The sequence below is a fragment of the Tenrec ecaudatus genome, chromosome 5 (genome assembly GCF_050624435.1).
Source record: "Tenrec ecaudatus isolate mTenEca1 chromosome 5, mTenEca1.hap1, whole genome shotgun sequence".
Taxonomy (NCBI): Eukaryota; Metazoa; Chordata; class Mammalia; order Afrosoricida; family Tenrecidae; genus Tenrec; species Tenrec ecaudatus.
In genome coordinates, this window is record NC_134534.1 from 153,370,432 (window position 1) to 153,391,441 (window position 21,010).

The 21,010-nt window shown below is 41.8% G+C and overlaps 1 protein-coding gene across 1 annotated transcript in view; it reads left to right on the forward strand.

Annotated features, from left to right (window-relative positions):
• The window catches only part of RUVBL1 (RuvB like AAA ATPase 1), a 52,474-nt gene that overhangs the window by 6,047 nt on the left and 25,417 nt on the right, over positions 1 to 21,010 (forward strand). The window contains exon 3 of the mRNA XM_075550129.1: positions 8,590 to 8,722. Within this exon, the coding sequence (XP_075406244.1) occupies positions 8,590 to 8,722 (133 nt within the window). The remainder of the gene's footprint in view (positions 1 to 8,589; positions 8,723 to 21,010) is intronic.

Genomic DNA, 21,010 nt, shown 5'->3' on the forward strand with positions numbered 1-21,010 from the left:
GGTGGCATTGGCTTGTTTGACTGGTCCAGGCCACATGTTTTGTTGAATATCTTGCAATCTGGATTTGTCGGATTTTTTTCCTAGTAAAATGTTGGACGTTTGGGTAAGGATACTACATATTTGAGGTTTCTCTTGTATCCTAGCCACAGGCAAATGATGTCAGTGTTCCATTATTTATGATGCTAAATTCATTTGTGAAAGGGTCATTTTCCCTTTGTAATTAATAAATACTGAGAAGTGATACTTTTGAGATACTGTGACTGTACTTCAATCACCTTTTACCCTATAATTGTAACATTGATTGATAATCATTACCTTTTTATTTATCAAATTATACAAAATGATGATTTCCTAATTCTATCATATTTTTCAACATTTATAGCCTACTTTTTTTAAGAACTACCTCCCCTCTGAAGTCCCTCCCCTTCTCTCATATAAAAATGTGACCCTTTTAAAATAGCTTCTTGCCCTTACTCATGAAATAGTTCCTTCTGTTATTTCGTATTCCTTATGTGTCTGTGAACTTGTATTTAATTAGTCAGATCTGAAGGACTCCATAATTCCCTGATTTCAGGCTTGAAATCTTCCCGGGACTAGACACATTTCCTCTCTGCTTTTTTTGTGGGTCTCTTTCTATTTTGGAGTTGTGATTACACAGAAGTTAGTCTTTGTATTTGTTCTCACTAGTTCTTGGATTTAACTGTTCTTTCAGCAGATTAGTAATGAGAGGTTGCTTTCGAGCTTACATGCTTGGTCTTCCATTGATTCATTTCTACTCCTTTGCTCTTTCACTGTATCATCTGGTTCTGAACCCTTAGTACTAACCTTCTGGATTTCAGTTTGCTAGTTTTCTATGGTTTCTAACTTTTCATTTACTTTGTTAGCTTTTATAGCATTTTCCTGAATTAGTCTAAAGTTTTTCCCTTTGTTTTTCTTGCTTGCATCAATCTTTCTATCTGTGAAGGGAGTCGAAATACCATTCCCTTGAGTTCCTGATTAGGTAGTTCCAATGCTATTTCTGCCTGAAAAGGGTCTTTAGGCTCTGTATTTTGAGCCCTTGTTTGAACCACCCTGTCTTGGTTCTTCATGTGAACTGAAATTGTCTTTTGTCTTTGAGACATGGTTGTGCTGTATTTGTATGTAATTGATGATTGCGTGTTGGTGAGACCTTAGCCAGCTGTCTCCTGGTGGGTGTGATAGAGCATTTGAATATGTGTGTAGTTCCCTGCTTGCTGTTCATATTGAGGACCAGTTCTGTTGTGTTGGCTATTGTCTGTGTACGATCAGGAGATACAGTAGGCAGTGGCCCCTGCCCAATAGGTAAGGCTGCATGAGGGACAGATGTGGCAGGGTCATGCGGGCATGTATGTCTCTCATCCAAAGAGAATAAAACCAAACAAAAACATCAAAAAAGAAAATAATAAAAGGAAGAACATAAAGGGCAGCGGAAAGCAGACAAATAACAAGGAAAAATAATTTAATAAAAAAATTACATTAAGCAAAGTTAGGGAGGGGGGATAAAGAAAGGATAGATTAAAAAGAAGGTACATACACCCCACCCCACCCCCCCGAAAAATGCACTTCCAAGGACAGTACTGAAGCTACAGCTCAGGGAGAGGGGCATGACAGATCAGGGCACACCAGGAGCAAACGAAGAGGGAAGGAGAGAGAGTGGAACACATCCTGGCCCAGCATGCCTGAGGATGATATTCCTGCTCAGAGCAGCCAATGCACAGAGAGGACCATAGGACCAGCCTCAACATGAGACACAGACACGATGTTCCTCACTGATCCATAGTGCTACAGGGAACAACACTGGAGACACAGTGTGGGATTTGTGCCCAATCTGACCCCTTCACACTGGGGTGAAACCCTAAAGGGCGTGCAACAGAGCGGCAAGGGGAGCAAAGCGCTGAAGTCCCCGGGGAATACCAAAAATAGACTTTGGGCCAGGAAGTGGCACCCTATTAGATGCTACCAAAAAACACTCCTAAAGATTAATAAATAGACCTGGAACTATTTATAGACTTTTCTCTTTTTGTCATTTTGTTGTTGTTTTGTCTTCTGTTTTTGTTTTGCTTTGTCTTGTTTTTGTGCTTATTGTTTCTACATGTTTAGGTAGATAAGATAGGCAGGATAAACAATAGGGAGGAGAAAACTACCGGACTGATGGTTCAAAGGGACACGGGAGGTGGGGGTGCGGGGGAAGGAAGTGGGTGTTAACAAACCCAGGGACAAGGGAACAAGTGATCTAAAATTGATGGCAAAGAGAGCTTAATCAAGGGCTGAGAGGAATTACTGAAACCTGAATGAAGGCCAAACATTATATTGAAACAAGAGGAAAGAGCTAGGAGGCAAAGGACATTTATAGAGGTCTAAATACACCCATGTACATATGTAAACATATAGAACGATTGGGAAGTCTATGTGCATATATCTATATGTTAAGTATTATGGTAGCAGACGGACATTGGTCCTCTACTCAAGTACTACCTCAACACAAGAACATTTTTTTTTTTCAACACAAGAACATTTTGTTCTAATAACCCAGCATTCTGTGCTGCTCACCTTCCAGACATGATTGCTGAAGACAAAATGGGTGTGTAAGCAAATGTGGTGAAGAAAGCTGATGGTGCCCGGCTATCAAAAGATATAGCATCTGGGGTCTTAAAGGCTTGAAGATAAACAAGCGGCCATCTAGCTGAGAAGCAACAAAGCCCACATAAAAGAAGCACATCAGCCCATGTAATCCATCACAGGGTGTTGATGGGATTAGGTATCTGGCATCAAAGATCCAGAACAAAAAATTCTTATTAATGTGAATGAGGGGGAATACAAAAGAGAGACCCATTCCCTTACAGAAGGGTCACAAGGAAGAGAAGAGCCAGTGAGGGTGCAGAATAGCACCAGTGAAACATACAGCTTTCCTCTAGTTCTTCAATGCTACCACCCCTCCCCGCCCACGTTCATGATCTCAGTTCTGTCTTAGGAGTCCAGCTAGATCAGAGCATGTACACTGGTACAGATAAGAGCTCACAGCATAGGGAATCCAGGGCAGATAAACCCAAACCCCTCAGGGCCAATAATGAGAGTAGCAATACCAGGAGGGTAAGGGTAAGGTGGGGGTAGAAAGGGGGAACCAATCACAATGATCTATATATAATCCCTTCCCAGGGGGGGACGGACAACAGAAAAATGGGTGAAAGGAGACAACAGTCGGTGTAAGATATGAAAAGAAAAATTATAAATTATCTAGGGTTCATGGGGAGGGAAGATGGGGGAAGAGGGAAATGAGCTGATCTGGAGGGCTCAAGTAGAAAGAAAATGTTTTGAAAATGATGATGGCAGCAAATGTGCTTGACACAGTGGATGGATGTATGGACTATGAGGTGTATGAGCCCCTAATAAAATGATTTTTGTAAATGATGGCAACATATGTACATATGTGCCTGACATAATGGATGTATGTATGGATTTTGATAAGAGATGATTTAAAAAAAGAAAAGAAAAACTAAGAGAAACAAAAGGAAAGAATAAAATTAAAAACAAGAAAAGAAGAGAAAGAAGTTGTTTTAAAAGGAAAGAAAAGAGAAAGGAGAGAATTTGTGGGGCAGATATCCGGTATGGGTCAGCACCCTCTGCCAGCCAACATGTTCCTCAGGTGGTGGCCGAGGCTGGTAGAACCCCTGGACCCAGGTGGAGTTCCTGTGGCCTGTATGTTGAGTTTGGGGCAGCTGATCCAAAAATAACTCATGCTAACTTGGTTGGAGGCAGAAGCCTGGGTATTTGTTCCCAGAAGGAATTCGTTTGGGCTCAGAGACCTGCAGCTGAGGCCAGGGTGATGGATTGTGGAAGGATTACTTGCTCATTTGGTCAGAGACCTGACACTACGTGTTCTGGTGGTCTGATGAGGGGGGGTTTGGGATGTTCATGGGCTCCCAGATGTGGGTGTGGCGCACCCAGTGCCCCATCCATGAGGGGATGGCTCCAACTTCGGGCAGAGCAGTGACTGCTCGTGTTTTGGGGTGTCACTGACGGATGGGTGCGTGAGGGTAAGGCTGCCACACTTCTGATCACCAATAAGGTGTGGAGGACAAGGGAGATCTCACCTTTCTCATCTTCAGCCACCAGTTAAAGCATTTGTGGAAGTCATTCTGGGGTCTTGAAGGCTGCTTGCCAAAGACGAAGATGGCAGCACTGTGTCAGATCAGCCAGCCACTTAACTGGCAGTTCACCCATCGGTTTTCCTGCCACCCATCAGTAGTAGCATCTGGGGTCCCCCAAATTCTCTGGGGGACTTCAAGCAAGAGGGCCAACTAGGCAGACTACTACACAGGCTGATTACAACCAAGACGTGACAGACCAAATAAGCCAATCAAGATGGCAATCCTGGAACCCTGAGCTTCAGAGGAAAGGATAGAAAGTAGTAGATTGAATACCCACTAGGAGAAGCGGGTGGCCTTTACAGGGTCCTGTTTTTATCCAGAGACTTCTGTCTTGTAAGGATTTCTGAACTTTTTTTTTTAAATCGTTTTATTAGGGGTTCATACAACTCTTATCACAATCCATATGTCCATCAATTGTTTATAGCACATTTGTACATTCATTGCCCTCATCATTCTCAAATCATTTGCTCTCCACCTAAGCCCCTGGTCTCAGCTCCTCATTTTTGCCACTCCCTCCCTGCTGCCCCCTCCCTCATGAACCCTTGATAATTTACAAATTATTATTTTGTCATATCTTGCATTGTCGACATCTCCCTTCACCCACTTTTCTGTTGTCTGTTCCCCAGACAACATGCAGATCCTTGTAATCGGTTCCCCCTTTCCAACCCACCCTCCCAGTATCACCACTTACACCACTGGTCCTGAAGGGATCATCTGTCCTGGATTCCCTATGTTTCCAGTTCCTCTCTGTACCAGTGTACATCCTCTGGTCTAGCCGTATTCGTAAGGTAGAATTGGTATCATGATAGTGGGGGAGGAGGAAGTATTTAGGAACTAGAGGAAAGCTGTATTCTTCATTGTTGCTACATCGCACTCTGACTGGCTCGTCTCCTCCTTGAGACCCTTCTGTAAGGGGGTGTCCAGTGGCCTACAAATGGGCTTTGGCTCTCCACTCCAAACTCCCCCCCATTCACTATGATATGATTTTTTGTTCCGATGATGCCTGAGACCTGATCCCTTTGACACCTCGTGATCACACTGGTTGCTGTGCTCCTTTCATGTGGACTTTGTTGCTTCTGAGCTAGATGGCCGCTTGTTTATCTTCAAGCCTTTAAGACCCCAAATGCTATACCTTTTGATAGCCGGGTACCATCAGCTTTCTTCACCACATTTGCTTATTCACCCCCTTTGTCTTCAGCGGTTGTGTTGGGAAAGTGAGCATCATAGAATGCCAATTTAATAGAAGAAAGTATTCTTGCATTGAGGGAGTAGATTTCTGAACTTTTAAGACAACAGCATATTATTTATTTATTTATTTTTACATTTTATTAGGGGCTCATACAACTCTTATCACAATCCATACATATACATATACATACATCAATTGTATAATGCACATCCGTACATTCTTTGCCCTAATCATTTTCTTTTTTCTTAAATCTTTTTATTGGGGCTCATAAGGCTCTTATCACAATCTGTACATACATCAAATGAGCAAAGCACCCTTATACATTCGTTGCGCTCGTCACTCTCATAATTCACCTTCCATTTGGGTTCCTGGAATCAGCTCGGTTTCCCTTTTTTTCCCCCCATCCCCCTCCCTCCCCGTAAGACAACAGTATATTATTATGGACTTCTGCTTCTCTTTATTTTGGGCCCTTAAGGATTTTAACTTTCCTTTTTAAAAAAAATTAAAATGTAACATATACACAGAAAAATAAAGAGATGAGTGTATAACTTGATGAATCAATAAATATAATCAGCACCCAGGTTATTTATACTTCCAGGCATTACTTCTGTCTCTCAACGAAACCAGTGCCCTGAAGTAGAACTCTAGATAGTTTTCAACTCTAGGTATTTTAAAGCTGTATGTAAGTAGAATCCTGTGCCCACCTTTCCCTCAACGTCATGAGGGCTGTTCGTGTTACGTGTAGTTGTAGTTTGGTCAGTCTCACTGCTTTGAGGTATTCCACTGTGTGGACATACATAATCCTATAATTTGAAGGGTGAGTGTTTGCATTTGTGCAGCATTTCTAGGTCTTTTGTAATAGGGATCTTCAGTGCTCCTGTGTACCATCCTAGCATCGTAAGTCCTTCATTCCCTTTGTAATAGTGCACTATTTTCTTTCTAGGAGATCGAAGTTTTCAGTACTGTGGTATCACAGGTTTGGCCAATCCCTTTTGACATATATGAAGGGACAAGTAACTCTCTTGCTTTATGTATAAACAGTATAAACTGTTCAAAGCAAAACACTGTCTCCAAAGTTTAACTTTTGTTGTCCTGTAGAAGCAAAGTTATTTCTGTCCTGCCTTTGGTTTCTTCCTTCGCCCTGACCTTATTCACACTCTTGTTTCAAAGTTAAAGATGGAAATGGCATTAAAAGGTCATGGCATTTCCCACTCCTGTCGCAACTTTAAAGCATTCGCTCTTCATGCATGATATTTGACTGTACATCTGTTAAGTCTTTGGTTTCAATTAAGCATCTGCCAAGTACAGTTATCTAAACAAAAATCAATTTGTAGTTTAACTACAGGGCATGCTCAACTGTGGCTTGTTAAGACCAGCTTAGCATAAGAGTTCTATTTAATGTATTATTCTTTACTGTTGGTCAGAGACTTAAAAAAGAAAAACCAAGTCATTCATTCATTTTTAATTGCTCTCTTTGGTTGTAGATTGGTGTTTTCCTATATTGATAAAAACAAAAATCAGTGTCTCAGAGATTGCCGAGTTTATACAAAAGATTTACGTGAATGCTAACAAACTGTGGCTAACATTGTGAAGAATGGGAATTCCGGAATACTTATTTTGCTCGTGTGGAACCTGTACATAAATCAAGAGGTAGCCCTTCAAGCTGAACAAGGGAATACTGCATAGTTTAAAATCAGGAAAGGTGTGCATCAGGCTTGTTTCACCATTCTTAGTCAGTTTGTCTTGTTTAGCAAGTAATCTGAGAAACTAAACTATGAAAATGAATATAGCATCACAAGTGGAGGAAGGCTTATTAATAACCTTTGATATGCAGATGACACAACCTTGCTTGCTGACAACGAAGAGGACTTGAAGCACTTGCAGATGAAATATGGATTATACCTCAGCATAAAGCAAAATTCTCATAACCAGGCCAAAAAAGCAACATCATGAAATATGGAGAAAAAATGGAAGTCACGAATATCATTTGCGTGGATCCACAATCAGTGCTCATGGAAACCATAAAACCAAATTCACTGCCCTTGATTTGATTCCAACTCCTAATGATTCAGTAGTGGCTCAATACAACTGCCCCTTTGAATTTCTGAGACTGTAATTCTTTATAGGAGCAGGAAGCTTCCTCTTCCTCCTGTGCAGTGGCTGGAGGTTTGGAACTGCGACCTGTCTTAGAGCTCCCCACACCACCCGGCTCCTCTCCTGGAAGCAGCTGTCAGGAAGTGAAAAGACACACTGGCCTGGGCAGAATTGCAAAAGGTTTCTTTAAAGTGATACGGAGCACACGTTACCTGGACAGCTAAGGTGTGCCTGGCCTGAGCTGTGATGTTGTCAGTTGCTTCACATGCATATGAAAGCAGGAGAATGAATAAACAAGGCGGAAGAAATATTGGTGAGTTTGCATTATAGTATTAGCAAAGAATATTGAATCTACCCAGGACTGCCGGAAGAACCAACAAGTCTGTTTTGGAAGAAGTACAGCCACAATGTACCTTAGTCTGGATGGCAAGACTTCTGACATACTTTGGACATGCTATCAGAAGGGGGCAGTCCCCGAAGACGGACATCATACTCGGTAAAGTATGATGCAGGAAAGAGGAAGGTCCTCCGTGCGGCGGCCTGATCCAGTGGCTGCGGTTAGGGGTTCAAACAGCAATGATTGTGAGGGTGACTAGGACTGGGCATTGTTTCCTTCTTTTGTACGTAGTGGCTCTGTAAGTCAGAACCAGTTTGAAGACAACAAAGATCTGCTGGTAGTGTTCTTAGCATTAGGTCATGAACTTCTTGGATATTTAGGGGACAGTTTTTGAAGACTAATTATAATGGGAATATGATCTCTGGACTCCTTCTGCCAAAGTTTAAACTCCTTTACGATCTATGGTACGTGTGCCTTAGTTTTCTCATTTGTTCAATGGAGAGAGCAGTAGTTAAACTTCATAGGGTGAGCATGAGGAGCATGTGAAACACTTAGAGTTAGGCCTGGCACTAGGTAAATCTCATTGAATGACAGCTGTTCTAAATATGTAATTTGTTATAACTTGATTATTCACAACATTTGTTGTGTGTTAAGCATTGCAAATAATGTTAAAAACGAAGAGGATTAGATGTCACTGATTCTTGGCTAACAATTTTTTTCCATAAAATACTTTTATAAATGCTTCTGAATCATCAGATTTTTAAGACTGTCATTCAAATGCATTGTCATTGTTTCTTTTGTAGACGGCTCTAGCTCTGGCTATTGCCCAGGAGCTGGGGAGTAAGGTCCCTTTCTGCCCCATGGTGGGAAGTGAAGTTTACTCTACAGAGATCAAGAAGACGGAAGTGCTGATGGAGAATTTCCGCAGGGCTATCGGTGAGTGCTGTGCCTGTGGGAGGGATCGCTTTCATTTGCCTGGGCACGGAAGCTTCTCTGTGAAAATGTCTCTCGCTTGCCTTTCTTATGCTATGTATTACTTGTTGTTGGGGAATTATTACCAAACATATTATTGCTATTATGTTTTGGAAAAAATAAAACCCATTAACTTTTCTGACAGGAGTTCTCTAGCCATCAGAGCAAATGTGTACCCCAACCATGGGGTGAGAGGGATTCTTCAAATAGCAAAATAGATATGGCTTTAAAGGGACTTACACCGTAAGTTAGATTTTCTTGGCAGGGAGCCCAGGTATTGGAGATGGCTGTCCATGAAGGAGTCCTGTTGGCACAGTGTTTATAAGGTTAGCTACTAAGTGGAAAGTAGGTAGTTTGGACCCACTCTGCAGGAGAAAGATGTTCAGTCTGCTTCCTTGAAGATGATTACAGGTTTGGAAGCTAGTTTAGGGACCAATTCTATTCTGTCTGTAGGTTCTCTTTGACTCAGAATTGACTTAATAGCAAGTTTGGGTTTCATCCACTAAAATAGTGTGATTGTTGGGTGGTTTTTTGTTTTTTTTTTTTTGCGTTGCTTTTAATTTTGGAGATCTCATGTGTCACAGAACAAAATTGCGGTGAGTTCAAACTGCTAACTTTTATCAGCTGAGTACAAGCTATTTACCCAAAAAAGGTTTCAGACTCCAGCCTTGCTTGTGTGCAGTGCTGCCACCCCCCACCCTCCTCCCCCATCCCATTCCTCCCTGGATATCCAGCCAGAATAATTAGGCCTGTCCGACTGCAGGGGGAGCTAGCAGAACTGTAAGTCTAGTGGCAACCTGTGACATGGGGCCTGGGAGAGCCATGCATCAAGGGACCTTACATTCGATAGGGCCCCTGACTTCCTTAAATGGAAGTTGCTTAACAAGCTACGTTTTGCATTTGTAGAAACTGAGTCTTAGAAAATTAAATACTCTGTCTATTGTGGCTTGGCAAGTAAGTAGCAGAGCAGCAATTTGAACCTGCAGCTGTCTGATTTCAGAGCCCATTCTCTACAGATGGGAGTGGGTGGGAATGGGAATGGCTCCCTGCTTAGCCCCATTTCCTGCTGTTCTCCTCTGGAAAAGTCCCAGTTTCCTTGGATCTACTTAAGTAAATAATTTACTGCTTTTAACTATTGCATAATGGCTTTATGAATGGCAGGGTTCCATGCCGATGATTTTGTATTGTAGCAAGTCGATCTAGCGTAAGTCAAGTGCCTCATTTTTAATTTCTTTTTAGCTTTCATTATTACTGCCTTTTATTACCAGTATCTTTATAAATCCAACAGCGTTTCTAACAGTGAATCATAAAATTGAACATCTGTGAGTGAGCATATGAGAATGACAACATCAGCAAATTACATACTCAACATATTACTAACAATATGATGTAAAAATATATAATAACCCACAAAAATGGTCAATATGCAGTTCATCATAACTTGAATTTATTCTCAGTTAATTTCATAGGCCATTTCCTTTTGGGGGGGGCATTTAGGTTATTTTCCATTTTTGCTTTTGAAAGCAAGGCTGCCATGGGCACCCGGTACCTGTTTTTTGTGTGCGTGTGTAAATGTACCTCTAGGATGATAACCAAGAAATGGGTTATGGAATGGAACATTTGTTTTTGACCCAAATTAATTTTCAGAGTGCCTTACCAGTTTACACTGCCTTTGGTTTTCAAACTAGTGTAGGTATTCTTAAGAAGGAAAGTCGCGAGGCGAGATTGAGGAATTGATGGGCGTTTACGAAAAGATAGATGTGCCTAGCCCAGATTCTGTTCTTCACGCTAGTGAAAATCAGGCTGTAAGGGCAACACGTCGGACTGTATGTCAGGGTCAGGGCTTTCACAAGCTACTGGAGCATTTTGTGCAAGGCATTAGCAGACTGATTAGGTTCTTAAAAGGCTCGCTCTGGCTGGGGTGTGTGGAGAGAGTGAGTGAGTGAAGGGAGGCCAGGTTGGAATTGGGGCCAGAGGTGATGGTGGTAGTGGTGAAGTGATGGGAAGTGGTTGGATTCAAGAAATATTTGGATGGTCGAGCAGACAATATCCTGAAGAATCAAAGATGTTTCCCAGGGTGTTTTATTTATTTATTTTTTTTTTACATTTTTGGAGATGGGAGTGTGGGAAGGAGCAGGTTGTGTGTTTAGTAAATACCTACTGGATAGATACAGCTTTGTACCCCTAGTTTCTGGCACTTATGAGTGAATGCTTATTAAATTTTGGCTGAATGAGTGAGGGAATAAGGTAGATATTGAAGCAGCTAGAAAACATTTTCTTTCTACTTAAGTCCTTGGTATCAACTCACTCCCACCCCTCCCTCACGAGCCCTTGATAATTTATAAATTATTATTATTTTAATAGAAAACAGAAGTCTTTAAGAAGAAAGAAAGCCCTCAGTCTTGAGTATGGCCAATAGCCATCTTTTGCTTGGTGAACGTGGAAAAGGTGCTGGTGTTTTGAACTTGGGGAGGATCTAGAGTCGTTACTTGCTGGCCTGTAGAAAGACGCCCGCATCCCACGTGCAGCCTTTGGTAGAAGCCAAGTGAAGGCTGTTCTTCAAGAGTAGCTTGCTCTCCTGCCTAGTGGGAAACCTGCCTGCTGCTTGGTCTCCTCTCAGGTCCCTGTAAGCATTTGAGTGTGTGACCCTTGTTCTAAGCCAGATAAACTGGATGCTCTATCTATAGGGTTATGTTATCAACTTTGGGTTATGTTGAATATAGGCCTTTTTAAAACTAAAAATAGTTATTTTAAATAAATGTAACTTACGCAGTCAAGTATTTCTTACTGGAAACATTTTTATCATTAAATATTGGTGTTTTTTTGTATCTATTTTAAACTGAAGTGTAACATGCCTAGAGGCTTTAAAAAATTCCTGGAGAAATTCCATTGGGCCTCCACTCAAGTACTCCCTCAATGCAAGAATACTTATATTAAATTGGCATTCTATGATGCTGACCTTCCCAACACAACCGCTGAAGACAAAGCAGGTAAATAAGCAAATGTGGCAAAGAAAGCTGATGGTCCCCGGCTATCAAAAGAGATAGCATCTGGGGTCTTAAAGACTTGAAGGTAAACAAGCGGCCATCTAGCTCAGAAGCAACAAAGCCCACATGGAAGAACACACCAGCCCGTGAGATCACGAGGTGTTGAAGGGATCAGGTATAAGGCATCATCAGAAAAAAAAATTCTTATCATAATGAATGAAGGGGGAAATGCAGAGTGGAGACCCAAAGCCCATTTGTCGGCCACTGGAGATCCCCTTGCAGAGGGATCTAGGGGAGGAGATGCGTCAGTCAGGGTGCGATGTAGCACCGATGAAGAATACAGCTTTCCTCCAGTTCCTACATGCTTCCTCCCCCCGCAACTTTCATGATCCGAATTCTACCTTGCAAGTCTAGATAGAGCAGAGGATGTACACTGGTGCAGATAGGAGCTGAAGGCACAGGGAATCCAGGGCAGATGATACCTTTTGGACCAGGAGTGTGAGGGGCGATACTGGGAAGGTAGAGGGTGAGTGGGTTGGAAAGAGGGAACCGATTACAAGGATCTGCATGTGACCTCCTCCCTGGGGGATGGACAACAGAAAAGGGGGTGAAGGGAGACATTGGACAGGGCAAGATATGACAAAATAATGATTTATAAATTATCAAGGGCTCATGGGGGAGGGGGAAAAAAAGAGGACCTGATGCAAAGGGCTTAAGTGGAGAGCAAATGCTTTAAAAACAATGAGGACAAAGAATGTACAGATGTGCTTTACACAATTGATGTATGTATGGATTGTGATAAGAGTTTTATGAGTCCCTAATAAAATGTTTTAAATAAATAAATAGTAAAAAGCAAAAAAAATTCAAAAAATGTCATATTCCCAGAAACTTTAGGCAGAAGTCTGCTATACATATATAAGGTGCATTAAAATGTCACTAGTTTTTAATAGTTCAGTAAACACTCATGTAACTACCACTTGAATCAAGGAGCAGAACAGTCTCAACACCCTGAAGCCCCTCCTGTTCCCCGCCCTCAGCCCAGGCCTCCAGTGTGCCACTGCTTCCAAGTGGTCCCTGCAGTGTGTGGGCATCGTGCAACAGTCATGACCTTGTTTTCCCTTCCTTATACCACCCATGTGTGTCCCTCAGCTGTGGGGTTTAATATTGCCCTTTTAAAACTATATCTCAAATTACATTTGCACATGACTACATTCCTTGGGTTTTTATACGGTATTTGGAATAAAATGTGGAAATGGCTCACAGGACACTCTTAAGACTTTTTAAGAATTCCCTCTCCCATTTTTCTTAATAAGCACGTGCCAAAAATTGTATTTACCTCATGAGTTAATGCAATAAGCAGTAAGAAATTAAAGCTGTTTCAAATTTCTAGGTACTTGTAAAATCGTGGGACTAAAACCTTGACTAACTTCAGAGTTGATAATGACCAGGATCAGCTCAAAGTGGATTCCCATAAGGTGGAGGAGGTCAAATATACCTCCACTCTCCAACTTTTTCTGAAAATAGGACATCAACCAACCCTTCCCGTGGCACACACCACTTTTCTGTTGGGCTTGATGGTACTCCTTCGAAATAGCCACCCAGCGCTCACAGTTACCTGCTTTATTCGGGTGTAATAGGGTACCGCTCCGGATGGGATCCGCGCAGGCTGTCTGGAGGCTTCCTCAAGGAGAAGCGTACCCTCTCCCTTTTGCAGTGCAGGACAGTTCTCAGCTCTGCTTGGTCATGCCAACAAGCAGTTCCTCCTCTCTGCCATCCACATGTCTTTGCAGTTGCCTCTGGACCCTCTATTCCTTCAGGCTCTCTGCGGCTAAGGGACCCAGCTCACAATCGGTGGAGCAGTTTTGTTCTGCTCTCTTAGCTGCATTCCTGGCAGCAGGCTTCTGCTATCACCACTTACTCCGCCACAGGGCCCTTCTGGGCCTGTCACTGCCGACTGCCGAAGGGCCCCTGCCAGGCGTCTCTCTGTCCTCAGTGGACAGTTTTCCCTGTGTTCCAGAACTTTTAGGAGGTTCCTTGCCTCCCTCTTCCTGCTGCACATTTTGAATGCCTTTCTTCATTCCGGTTCTGTCTGCCAACCTCTGTGGGGTTGACTCTGTAGATGGCTAAGTTAAGAAATATTTGGTTCCAGTTCATGCATGCGTTTACTAAATAAAACATGTTTCAATATGTGTCTGATCAGTGGATGGCTGTAGACAGTTCTTTCCGATTACATTTGTCTTAGTCTCATCAGGGTGCCTTCAATCAAAAGGCCCAATCAAAACAGACTTCTGAGGGGATCTGCAGGCCGGGTAAATTCAAGGCAGCGAGGTCAGTGCAGAAGGTTATGGATACTTTTTTGGATTCCAAAAGGGTCCTTACTCTTGATAGATTTTTTTGAAGGACACAGGCCAATCATGGGGACTTGCTACGAAATTTTAACAACTTAAAAACCGCATTGTGGAGGAAAAGGCTAGGAAAGTTGCTTCAAGGAATTCCCCCCACCCTCCACCCCATCACAGCAGCCCACCTGCTCCTCTGTGCAGGGAAGCCTGGCGGTGACCGCTTGTCGAGCAGCCTCACCCTGTCCACCGCAGCTTTCCTCTTGCCGCTCCAGATGTCTTTGTGGTCCCAAAGCGCAAAGAATGTGTCAGAGGAACACAGCCTGAGCGCTTGCGGGTGCCAGAGCTGCTGCTGTACTGTGTAAATTGAAGAGAGCAGAATTGTCAAGGGAAGGGTTAGGGAGATGGAAACATCATTTTTAGATGTGTGTAGCTCTAGATGAAGTATATATTGCAAAACAAGCTTCACATTTGCTATATTTGTTTAATAAAGTTGCTTATGATTTTGTAGCAATACTTTTTAATTTATTCTTGTTAAAGCTTCAACATTTAAAGTGATTGCCCTCCTCCCCCCAAGCCTCTCACTCACTCACTGCCATCAAGTCGATTCTGACTCATAGCGACCTTATTCCCACTTGGCTAACCGACTGTTTATACTTGTTTGAAAAGTGGGCTAGAGTTGAATTATTTGCATAACTACATTACCAACTCTTGCAGGTACATACTAGTCTTGGGACAGACAGAGGACGGGGCCAGACAAAAAGGATGAAAGTGCTGGTTGTTTACAGTTTACCCCAGAAACAACAGTTAACTTGGACGAACGTAGCAAAGGTTCTGTGGTAGAAATCTAGGCAAAGGTAACGCCTCTTAGCTTTAGGGGTAACTGGGTATTTTTCCAAAGAATGAAGGTAAAAGGCTACATACAGGGACTCGTACTTTTAAAAAAGTATTTTTATTTAACAACCTTTTCCTTCACACAAGTAAATAAAATCTGGCAGTACTGGGCTTCATAGAAGGGCCTGTGTTGTGGGTTGCTTAAATGTAACTTGAAATGCTTTGAAGAAATAGAGGTGAATTTCCTCGACATCTGTTTCATGATTTTCTGTTTTTGAGGGGAGGGGGGAGTTCTGGTCTTTTGATGGCAGCCAGTTGAAGAGAAAATTTCTGGGTCTTAGCATAGAATAAAAATGCAGGCTATTGACTACTACCTTCAAAAAGGAACCCTGCCCATATTCCTCAGCCTTTGAATTCCTGTGAAGTTGGCAGAGGGGTTGGGAGGAAGCAATAAGCTGACCAGAAATGAAAAGCAAGGAGTCTGTGCTATTTCCTTGACGTGATGAAGGTCCCTGTCAGGGATTTAGAAACCTGAGCCAGCAGATGAAACCTGTGTCATTTGTGTTGTCATGCCAGAGATAGGAGGGGCTCAGCCCCTTTTCTGGCTAACAGCCGGCTTCATTGTCCATCAACCACATCCCCTGCCTGCTTGTCAGCATACAGCAACTTCTAAACAAATATGGGGACTATTGAGAGATGGGAATGCCTTTCTTCCCCCACTGAGGGAATTTAATGTCACGATTGTCTAACAGTAAATACAAGTAAGCATTTCATTTGAACGAGTTTATCACTATGGAATGCAAAAGGTGTTGGGTTTTTTTTTAAGTTAATCTTAAAAGTACAGCATTTTCTAAAGTTGTCCCAATGTTCTGACACATATACATGTTTGGAAAGTTTTTCTTGATGTTTAGGAAATAAAAATTTGGTAAAGCAGAAATGAGATGCTGCTTCTCTTTTGGGGCTGTTGCCAAAGTTCCATTTATAAACTATCAGGTTGACTAAAGGTAGACTAAAATTTTAGCTTTAATATCTGAGTCTTTGTACTGATTGGATTTCTCAGTAAAGAAGGCAACTGGCTTAATGATAAGATAATGGCCAAGTTCAAAAATGGAAAGTGATCGAGTTTTTTTCATGCCATTAGGCTATTCCCCTACCAGAACAGAGTTTAATGTTGAGGACACCAAAACCATACCAGCCTTAAGGAGTTGTAAACACTCCCGAGAGGATTCGCAGATATGACCAACTCGCCGGCCCCAGAGTCTAGAGCAGTGTTTCCTAAGCTTGAGTGGTTTCTCTCTATCGGTCTTACTAGTATTCTTTTCTTTCTAAGTAACAAAAAATGCTGGTTTTATGCAAAAGATGCAGAAAAGTGCATGCAGCACTTGATGGATTATCTTAGTGGGGAAGCCCAGGAGCCAGTATATTCAAGAAAAAAAAATAGACATTCATAAGTTCACTTTTCATAGGTAATGCCATCCTGCTTTTATAAAGTATTTATACAAGTTCTCCTTCCACCAGCAGTCTCTGAACCTTCGGGTTCTGCATCTTTATAGCTCCTGGTATTCCCGGTCTTTAATTGTAGTCATGCTGGAGATGGTAAGAGTAGGTAGTGGGGTTTTTAACTTTTACTAGAGAACATTTCACATATATACTAGTAATTAAGTGTTGTGTTGATCTTCCTGCTTGACCCTGTTACCAGCTTCAACTTTTGCCTAAGCCTGATTTATCTGTTTAAAAACAAAACAAAATCGTTGCTTTTGAGATGTTTCCGATTCATGGCAAGCCATGTGTGTCGGGTAGAACTCTGCTGCATAGGGGTGACACGTATGTATGAGAGTGAAGACTTACAGTGCAAATACGCTTTCTGTTCAACAATTCACAGTCATTTTGTTTTACTTCATGGAATGTAACCCTTCAGTGTAACATAATTTATCTCACTTCCTAATCCTTCTTTCCTACCCTTTCCTGGCTGTTATTTATTAATTAAAAGGCGAAAGATTTATACGACATGAGGGAAAATGAGCATATTGCTTTTTAAAAATGTCTCCTTTTTTTTATCCCTTCTGAGCTTTGTCCTTGGGTAAATGTTGCCTTATTATTCTCAAATGCTTGCTTATTGTATGATCTGCAGCCTCTCCTAGTGCTGCTGTTCTGCTTCCAGACCTTGTCTGTTGTTTGAGACCTGCACCACAGTGCTTAGTTTAGTGCCACAGGGTGACGCAGGACCATAATCTTGGAGGTTCTTCTCTGGTCTATCCAACCAGTCATCCTGGTCTTTTCATTATTTTGGATTCTGTCCCATATGTTTCTCTTTCCAGGCCCCAATCTGATCCTATTCAGCGCAGTTGGTGGTGGTGGCTAAGCACTGTCTAGTTCTTACGGTCTCGGGCTTTTGGAGGTGGAGGGTCACGTGATTTGTGGTCCACCAGGCCAGTTCTTTCCAAGCATCTTCAGATTTTTTCACTGGGGCCGGAAAAGACCATTGGTTGCCCCACAGATGACTGCATCCAAGCTCTTAAGACCGCAGTGCTGCTCCGGAGGATGGGAGCATTGTCTTTGTGGACAATATTATGACAGTTGACCTTGGTGCCCCTGAGTCCATAGGGTTTCCCATATTTTTTTGAGTCATGTTTACACTTATATTGTATCCATAATTTGTCAATATTTCTGGGATGCCAAGATATTTCTAATGATTATTAGATTTATCCCAAAGAAATGAACTGCATCTTAAAAACATCCCCTGATGTATTCTCTTCAACAGCAGAATCAAGTGCTAAAAGAAACATAAAGACAAACGGGAACCCGATGGCAGTTTGTGTCAGGGTCTATTTCATTATTGGTGGGTAGCATGTCCAACAGTTAATGAACACATTCAAATCCTGTTATCAAGTGATTGCATGGCTGCAGCATTAGTAACTGGCTAGATTAGTGGTTCTCAACCTTCCTAATGCCGCCACCCTTTAATGCAGTTCCTCATGGGGTGACCCCTAGCCATAGAAGTATTTTCATTGCTACTTCATAACTGTAATTTTGCTACTCTCATGAATTGTAACATAAGTGCATGATATGTAGGATGTATTTTCATTGTTACAAATGGAACATAATTAAAGCATAGTGATGAATCACAAAGCAATATGTAATTATAGTGAAATATTTGTGTGTTTTCCTGTGGTCTTAGGTGACCCCTGTGAAAGGGTCATTCAACCTCCAAAGGGGTTGCGACCCACAGGTTGAGAACCGCTGGGGTGGACAATTAATTCAGTTAGAAACCAGCTAACAAAAAATTTTACCGTATTACTTGTATTTAAGCCGAGTTTTCCAGCACATTTTTAATGCCTTTTTTTGTGGTGAAATTAGGTGCCTTGGCTGATATTCAGCTTGACTTATACTCAAGTATATATGCTATTTAAAATACAGCTATGGCTTAAGTCATCCTTTGCTTTGTCATCACCTTCTTGGGAGAAAAAATTCGAAAAACCTGCTGACCACAGTGAAAATATATTAAGGCCAAATCCTCTGATAGCTGTTCCCAGAGGTTTCTTCAGAGGGATTAAACTTCCAACTCCAGCACCAGCCCAAGTTTGTAGCCTCCAGCATTAATGCCCTTCCCGTCTACCAGAGCAGACCGTGTGAGCTTTACACCCAGCCTCCGAGGCCGACTGTATGTAGCCCCCTCCAGTTGAATCAGAGTCGGGGACTGTTGTGGAAATGGAAGCCGAGGGAACCCACCGAGACTTTGCGGCAGCGCCAAAATGAGTACAGTTGAGTTCTGATGCCCAAGTGCATTTTACTGAAGTAATCAGCCCTCCCAATTCTCTCCTACTGTTGACATTAGTGTGTAGCTAAAAGCTCCCTGTTTGGGAACCCCACTGCAGACTCATTCCTTGTCACTTTGATTGGCACTGTCAAAGAGCCTGGTAACTTCATAACCAAAGAGAACTGGATCATGGATTGCATGCCCAGAAATACCAAAGCTAACATTATTACCAAGGTTCATAACACTCCCTATTATAAGAACATTTGATTTTACCACTTTTCGTTCCAGTATTTGGGGAAAAGGTGGAATCAAATGTCAATTTCAAACTCTTAACAATTGAGTGTTATCATTATTTTATTTATCTGTGAAAGTCAGACTTTAAACCATTTATATTTGGTCTCCAAGGCCCCAGCAGCCTTACTCGTGTCTGTATTAGATGAAGCAGTTGTTGAGAATTCATTTCCACTTGATGACTTTATCTACTCATCCGGTTTTATCAACCTAAAACCAAATTCCTTGGTGAAAATAACCCTGGCATTTGTGCCAAAATCAGCATAAGGAGTGTACCTTGGTTGTGTGTAACTCTGCCTGTGGGTACCATGGCAAGGATGGGGGAAGGGGTGGTTGGGGGTCTCCTGAGGGGGACCACTGTGCTGCTTCACTAACAGCTGAGGGGCCACGAGTACAAATTGGGCAGACTCCTTAGGGTTTTCAGTGACTGTTTGCCCCCACAGAAGTAGATCACCAGGCCTCTCTTCTGATGTTCTGCTGTATGAACTCGAACTGCCAACTTTTTAGTGAACTGAGTTCTCAGTTAACATTTTAGTTAATTGCTAAAGTTAATCTTTAGCAACTCAGTGCTTAACTATTTGTTAAGCTACCCAGGGATTCGGATTCATTTTTATTCCTACCTTTTCCCTTTCCAAATTATATTGAAGCAGATTGCAAAAATGCCATCCTTATTTATAAATATTTCAATGCATCCTTGAAAAATGAAGACTTAAAATGAGTAATAATTCCTTATTATTGTCAGTTATCTAGTGTTCAAATTTTTGAACTGTCTTATAAACTATATTTTTCTTTTAGAGTTTCACTATTTGAATCAGGATACACATAAAGATCAAATAATGGTTGTTTGGTCTTATATCCTTTTCAAATTTTTTATTTACTTACTGAGAGTATCTAAGGAGCCCTGGTGGCATAGTAGATTAAGCATTGGGCTGCTAATGGACACACTAATGATTTGAACCCACTATCTGCTACCAAGGAGAAAGATGGAGAAATTTGCCTCTGCAATAGAATAGAATTCTGTCCGATCCTGTCAGGTGGTTATGTGTTAGAATCGACTTAGTCACGATGGGTTTGGGTTAGTGGGTTGGCATGTATACAATAAAACATGTTTATAGTCTGCAAGTTGTGCAACCATTCACATACTCATTTTTCAGTTGTTCCCATTAACATAAATTCACGTCTTTTGAGTTGCTGTTGTCAATTGGATCCCGTATGGATAGTTCTTGTTGTCAATTGGATCTCATATAGATAGTTCTTGTTGTCAGTTGGATCCCGCATGGATCGTTCTTGTTGTCAGTTGGATCCCGTATGGATAGTTCTTGTTGTCAGTTGGATCCTGTATGGATCGTTCTTGTTGTCAATTGGATCTCATATAGATAGTTCTTGTTGTCAGTTGGATCCCGCATGGATCATTCTTGTTGTCAGTTGGATCCTGTATGGATCGTTCTTGTTGTCAATTGGATCCTGTATGGATCGTTCTTGTCAGTTGGATCCCGCATGGATCGTACTTGTCAGTTGGATCCTGTATGGATCGTTCTTGTTGTCAATTGGATCTCATATAGATAGTTCTTGAGAGCACAGTGCACAGGACAGTTTTCATTAGTGAAGCCAAGCTATTGTTTGGTTTTAAGAATCCTTCAGGGAATATTTTTGGTTTAAGGTTTAAAGATTAGTTGCCAATAGAATCTGGTTCATCTAGTTAGTCTCCACAGCTTTAGAAAGTCCAACACCTTTAGTCCTATTCTGCATTTCTCCCCTTTGAGGAGGATTCTTTTTTCAGTTTTATTGACACATAATCTACATATCATACAATTCAATAGTTAATCATATCAAGAAGAATTATACAATCATTACCACAATCAATTTTAGAACATTTTATTTTTCCCCCCATGGTTAAATCTCTTTTGAAATGAGTTTTGTCCCAACAAGCCCTGAGGACAATATTCTTGTTCAGAACGGCCAATGCATCATGAGGACCATATGGTCGACCCCACGACGACACACTGACCCATAGCACTATGGGGACAACACTGTAGACAGTGCG